Genomic DNA, 7205 nt, shown 5'->3' with positions numbered 1-7205 from the left:
TTTTAGATATTAATCCCTTGTTAGTTGCATCATTTGCAAATATTTTCTCCCATTCAGTAGATTGTCTTTTTGTTTTGTTGATGGTTTCCTTTGCTGTGCAAAAGTTTTAAGTTTAATTAGTCCCATTTGTTTATTTTTGCTTTTATTTCTTTTGCATGAGGAGCTAGATCCCCCAAAATATTGCCACAATTTATGTCCAAGAGTGTTCTGCCTATGTTCTCCTCTAGGAGTTTTATGGTTTCATGTCTTATATTTAGGTCTTTAACCCTTTTTGAGTTTATGTTTGTATATGGTGTGAGGAAATGTTCTAAACTCATTCTTTTACATGTAGCTGTCCAGTTTTCCCAGCACTGCTTACTGAAGAGACTATCTTTTCTCCACTGTATATTCTTGCCTCCTTTGCTGTAGATAAAGTGACCACAGGTGTGCTGGTTTATTTCTTCGTAGAAGGATTTTGTTTTTCATCAAACTTGTACTTCTCTTTGAATAGCCAATATATTTATATGATTCAAAATTCAACAGATTCAAAGGGTATGCAGGAAAAGGTCTTTCACTCTCCCCTGCTCCTAGGTATCCAGCTCCAACTTCCCTTCCTCAGAATCAGCCGTGTCATTAGTGTCTTCTAGGGATCTGTTATAAAAATACATATATGTTTTTGTCCCCACTTTCTTTCCTAAAAACAAATGATAGCATATGACATACTGTTTTGTACCTTGCTTTTTTCACTTAATATATTTTGGGGATTATTCCATATTAGACACATCAAGAACCACCTAGAAGACTTCCAGGTATCTGGAAACATACAACACCCCAGAGACATGTGTGCCTTCCCTAAAGAGAAGGAGCATCTGCTAGGCATTACATGATTCTTGTGCATTTCTTAGTGAACCCCCTATAGAGAAATTGTCCTGAAATTCTCTGTTTGGAGAACTCTCCTCAGGCCCTACTTGTATGCTGTGTTATAACAGAAGGAGGTAATATGGAAACTCTGAGGTCATTAAAGTCCAAGAATAACACTACCAGCTAACATTAGCAACTAGTGGGTCAGACACCCTATGATACACAGTAGAGGAAAGCTTGAACCCTGGAGAGAACTCAAAGCAATGAGAGGACTTGAACTTTTTGTCTGTAAGACTAATAACCATAAAACACATTTTATCTATAGGAATTCATAAAACACATGAAAGGATAAAGACATGAACTAGTGAAGAATACTTAGGTCAGTTTTCAACACTTAGAATCAGATATATAACAGAATAAAATAATATATATATATAATCTCTATCCTTCTACAAGCTTCAGTTACAGTAACAGTTCCTTCAGAATTACTTTTTGTTCTGTCTGTCCTTCAGCACTATCAGTAAGATTAGTGATGTTGAGCACATTTTCATATACCTATTGGCCACTTGGATGTCATTTTTGGAAAAATGTCTATTCAGGTCCCTTGCTCATTTTTTAATTGGGTTATGATATCTTTGTGGTGGGTTTTTGTTTGTTTTGTCTTTGCTATTGAGCTATATGAGTTCTTGATATATTTTAGATATTAATCCCTTTTTAGATATATGGCTTGCAGATATTTTCTCCCATTCTGTATGTTGCCTTTTCATTTTGTTGATGGTTACCTTTGCTGAGCAAAAGCTTTTTAGTTTGATATAGTCCCACTTGTTATTTTTGCTCTTGTTGCCTGAGTTTTTGGTGTCATATCTAAAAAATCATTGCCAAGACCAATGTCAAGGAGCTTTTTTCTTACGTTTTCTTCTAAGAGTTTTAAAGTTTCAGGTCTTCTGTTTAAGTCTTTAATCCATTTTGATTTGACTTTTGTGTATAGTATAAGGGTCTAATTTCATTCTTTTGCATATTGATATGCAAAATTTTCCCAACACCATTTGTTGAAGAGACTCTTCTTTCTCCATTGTGTATTCTTGGACCCCTTGTCAAAGATTAGTTGACTGTGTATGTGTGAGTTTATTTCTGGGCTCTCTATTCTGTTCCACTGACACATGTCTGTTTTAATGCCAGTACCATACTGTTTTGATTAGTATAGCTTTGTAATATAGTTTGAAATCAGGACTTGTAATGCCTCCAGCTTTGTTCTTCTTTCTCAAGAGTGCTTTGGCTACTCAGAGTCTTCTGTGGTTCCATACTAATTTTAGGATTGTTTGTTCTATTTCTGTGAAAAATGTCATTGGAATTTTGATAGGGATTGCATTGCATCTGTAGATCTCTTTGGGTAGTACAGATGATTTAACAATATTAATTCTTCCAATCCATGAACACGAGCTATCTTTCCATTTATTTGTGTCTTATTCAATTTCTTTCATCAATGTCTTATAGTGTTCAGTGTATAGGTCTTTCACCTTAGTTAAATTTATTCATATGTATTTTATTCTTTCTAATGCTATTGTAAATGGGATTGTTTTCTTAATTTCTTTTTAGGATAGTTTATTGTTGGTGCCTCCAGCTTCTGACACAGGTTTTAATGAAGACGAGTTCCTTCTGCAGGGAGGCACCCCTTTCCAAAGGCCACATCAATTCAGAGAGAAAAACCAAAACAAAAGCCCCACAGCAAGAGACAGGAAGGAAGGGAAGCTTTTCAAACTCCCTGTCCCTCTCCTCCATAGCACACAATAGCTGAGTCCTCTACTGGAGAATCATGGCTCCAAAAGAATCCCTCTGACCTGGTGTTTTCTGGTTTTAAAGCCTCCATTTGAGCACTGTCACTATGGCGACAAGTCTGGGATGCTCTACTCTAAGTGAGGAAGCTTATCCTTCAAATATGCTTCTTGATTTAGCAACAAAGGAATTCACTGAACCTCAACTAATCTCATATTCTCCTGGGAGACCTCTCTCAAGAGGCACTTTTCTCCCCTTGCCCTCACAAACCTCCCAGATTTACACTGTTCACCCAACAAACACATTTACAGAGATTTACAGTTTACTTTCACCCACATCACCTCAATCAAGCCCTGAGGAGTCCTCTTCAGTCACATAAGCCTCTTCTACAACAACTTAACAAAACAAGGCCCTTGGTTTTAGGGAGCCCTTCCCCGGAAGGCTAGCAGACACAGGCCCTGCAGCTGAGATGGGACAGAGGAAGGAGGAGTGGGAGCGTGGGGAGCTTTACCCACATGGCTTTTTCTTTTCCAGAGGGAAGAATCTGCAGTGGCTTCTAGCCCTGGGAGGCCTGATGTCCACTCCCCTGACGCTCTTCTCAGTCTGTTCCAGGCTGTTGTTCTGCCTTGACTTATGTTCTACATCATTCCCAGCCCCAGCTGTTCCAAGAGTGGCTGTCGGCTCTGGGGAATTTATCCTCCCTGACTTCAGAGGGGTCTTCCTTAAATATGAGTTCTTAGAGTCTGCCCTGGCTTCCTATAACATAGGTGTAAAAGGAAAACTCTCCTTTACTTTTCTCTACTCTGTGATGACATTCTGCTTCACTTCTGGTCACCAAATGTGTAGAGGTTTGCCCCTCACCAAGCAATTCTCTGCAACACCAGCTGAGTGTCCTACAATTTAATTCAATTCTGACACTATCTACCTGGAGAGAGCATCAGATCCCACAGACTGCCCCCACTTCAGATGCCAACTGCAAGTCCAGGTTGTTACCTGGACTTCTGACTCACTGGCTATAAATCAGAGGCTCCCACAACTCCCCTCCTCGAGTTTGATCACTTGCTAGGACAGCTCACAGAATTCAAGAAAACAGTTTACTTATTAGATTAACAGTTTATCACAATGGATATTAAAGAACATGAATGAACAGTCAGGTGAAGAGATACATAGGGTGAGGTCCGGAAGAGTCCCAAGCACAGGGGCTTCTGTCTCATGGAGTCTGGGGTATACCAGAAAGCTGGGGTATACCCAAAAGCTCTCCAAACACCATCTTTTTGGGTTTTTATGGCGGCTTCCTGTCATAGGCACAAATGAATACATCATTGGCCATTGGTGATTAAGTCAATCTCTAGCCCTTCTCCCCTCCCCAGAGGTCAGGAGGTGGAACTGAAAGTTCCAACTCTCTAATCACCTGGCTGGCTCTGCTGGCAACTATCCCCCTTCCTATGGTTTTCCAGGGGCTTTCCACAAATCACCTCATTAATATAAACTCAGTGGTTGAAACAGGCTTGTTATGAATAACAGAAAACACCCATTTCATCTTTATGCTCTAATGCTACTTAAGGAGTTAGGAACAAAAGATGTCCATATAGCTCTTATCACTTAAGAAATTACAAAGGTTTTAAGAGCTATTTCCAGGAAACATGACAAATCTATTACATCAGTGTATCACAATAGGCCTACCTCTTATTAGTTTTATAACCTTGGGGAAGCGATTTAACCTTTCTAAGCCTGTTACCTCTTCTGTAAGATGGGGGCAATTACATCTATCTAGATGGTTCTGATAAGGACTGAGGACACAGATACATTCTACAATTCTTAGTTCCCTCCCATCCCAGCCCACTCTGCCCTCAGTGGGTAGGCAGTCTCAAATCCTAAGGAGGTTCATAACAAAGAGACAAAATGATGTACCAACCTCGCATTGGCCTCTCTACCTTGTGTCTTTGGTCCCCTAAACCATTTCTGGGTGATATGTAATTCTTTTCCTCTGGTTTTCAAAACAAACAAATAAGGGAGGCTGTTCAACCTCATTTGTCTTTATTATGAGAGGCAATGAAGTAGGAACAAAGATCATCCTAGGAGATAAAACTTCTGGGTTCCAGTCCTCCCTGCTCACTGAGTTCCTCAGCCTCTCTGGTCTCCAGGAGTTTCTTTTTAAATACCTTACCTGTCTTACCTCCCAGAGGAAAGGGGCTGGATAGGGTGCTCTGTTAGAGCCCCTTCCTGCTCTAAGATCTCCGAACTTTAAGGGAGTACCAAACATGAAACGGGAATAAATCAGACTTACCAGAGAGACTGGTCTTGCCCTCTAGGAGTGTTCTAAAGTGTTCTAAACTCCACCCCCACTTCTTAAAATAAACATTTCATTTGTTTATGGGAATAATTTTAGATTTTTAGAAAAGTTGCTAAGATGATGCAGAGAGTTCCTTTAACCAATTTCCCCTAATTTTAACATCTTATATTACCATGGTACATTTATTTGTCAGAGCTACAAAACCAACATTGGTACATTATTTACTAAATTCCAGATTTTATTTGGATTTCACCAATTTTTCTACTAATGTCTTTTTTTCTGCTCCTGGATCCAATCCAGGATACCTCATTGCATTTAGGATAAAACAACTTTCAAATGGTGAAAGATTTCCAACATAGAGACAAACAGATCTTCAATAAAAAGAACATCAGATACACTTGAGGCTATTTTTGAGCCCTCTCTTCCCATTTTCAAGCCCTTTCCTTTCCCCCTAGAGAAGCAGCATCACAAACTCATTGTTTATCATTCCCTGGCATGTTTGCATGGATTCCTAAAAAGAAAATATAAGCATAAACACTATTTATTATTGTTTTTCAGACTTTAAAACTTATATAAATAGTATTCTTTTCATATCCTTCCATACCCTGCTTCTTTCATTCAACTATGTTTTTGAGATCCATCTGTTAAGAAATATAGCGACAGTTCTTTTTGCTCCCGTGCATAAGATGTATAGCATCTCATTCTATGAGTACACCACTATTATCATTCTCCTACTGATGGACACTTAAACCGTTTCTTTCTTTTCTTTTCTTTTCTTTTGCTGCAATAGACATTTTAATGCATTTGCTGAAACATAAGAAAGATTCTCCATCTAGGACTAGAATTTCTGCGTTAAAAGGTGTAACCAGCTTTCTGTTGGAGATGACCTCCCCATGATAACATGACTCTCGCAAAGGATATCATTCATCCCTCTCCAGAAGAGGAGAAGAAGAAACACAAGAAGTGCCTGGTACAGAGCCCCAATTCCTATTTCATGGATGTGAAATGCCCAGGTTGCTATAAAATCACCACTGTCTTTAGCCATGCACAAACAGTAGTTTTGTGTCTTAGCTGCTCTATTGTCCTCTGCCAGCCTACAGGAGGAAAAGCAAGGCTTACAGAAGGATGCTCCTTCAGATGGAAGCAGCACTAAAAGCACCCAGAATCAAGATGAATGGGAAACCATCCCAATAAACGCATTTTGGATACATCCTGTTTATTGTCTTGTTTTACTGCTAGGAAGCTCCTACCTCACGTATTCAGGGGCAACTCTAGAGTCAGTTGGGGCAATCTGTGAAATCAAATGAAAGCAGATTCCAAGTCAAAAGTCCACAGGGCTGAATATAAGGACTCCTTACCTAGAAAGAGGAAAGCTGTTGATGCCAACACCGCAAAGAGGGTAAAGAGGAAAATCTGGTAAGAACCCATGAACTTCTGGAGGACACCTGAATCTTCACACTGATCTACACATTGGCAGAATAAAAGAAGATAATAGTTATTTAATACATCCAGGACAGACGCTGCATTTAAAATCTTGTGTGGTCCTATAAGTATCTAGCTGAAGCACTCAAAACCTAGCCCTCTAAGAAATTCTTTTGCTTTTTACCAGAGAAAAAGGGGTGAACTGTACTTGGCTCCTCTACCTCTTTTTGGCTTTTTACCTCTCTAACATAATAAACTACAATTATTGAGCCTCTCATTTCTTTTTAGCTTATAAAAGAATATTTCAATTCTCTGCCACTTTAAAATGCCTGTTACCTTTCCTGTACACTTTAACTCCAGGTAACATGCTTCCCTTCACCAAGTTTGTGACAATGTACAGTGATTCAACTTCTACTTTTAATCCCTCTAACCTAAAACATTTCCTTGGATCACCAATGACCTCTTATATCCTGGGGCCATTTGTCCTTTTTTATTCAGATGTCATTTCTAGGGAACATTCTGATTTGTGTATAACCTTGTCCTCAATAAATCTTCAGACTTGTGTCTTTGAAGCATTTAAAAAAAAAAAAAAGGTGTAACTAAATTGTTTCTTAAAGCTGTTGTACTGATCTACACTCCTTTCAGAAGTGAATGAGTCTGTTGCTCCACGTCCTCATCCATACTTGGAAGGGCATTCATTTTATAAATTAATTTGGTGACAACTGGCATCTTTATAATGAGTCTTCCAGTTCATGAACACTGCCTTTTTTCCCATTTATTAAGACTTTTTTCTTTTCAGTAATTGTAATTTCTCCAAAAATTTCTTGTACATATTTTGGTTAGGCATACTACTAGGTATCTTGAAGCTTTTATTACT

The 7205-nt window shown here is 38.8% G+C and overlaps 1 protein-coding gene across 1 annotated transcript; it reads left to right on the top strand.

Moving 5' to 3' along the window:
• Positions 1-5807: 5807 nt before the first annotated feature.
• Positions 5808-6059, top strand: LOC132491281 (small ribosomal subunit protein eS27-like). Its single transcript, XM_060100157.1, has one exon. The coding sequence runs from the start codon at positions 5808-5810 to the stop codon at positions 6057-6059; it is 252 nt and encodes an 83-aa protein (XP_059956140.1).
• The last annotated feature ends 1146 nt before the right edge of the window (positions 6060-7205 follow it).

This window comes from Mesoplodon densirostris, chromosome 5 (assembly GCF_025265405.1).
Source record: "Mesoplodon densirostris isolate mMesDen1 chromosome 5, mMesDen1 primary haplotype, whole genome shotgun sequence".
Classification (NCBI taxonomy): Eukaryota; Metazoa; Chordata; class Mammalia; order Artiodactyla; family Ziphiidae; genus Mesoplodon; species Mesoplodon densirostris.
The sequence above is the reverse complement of the archived record's forward strand: the minus strand, read 5'-3'. Positions and strand labels throughout refer to the sequence as shown.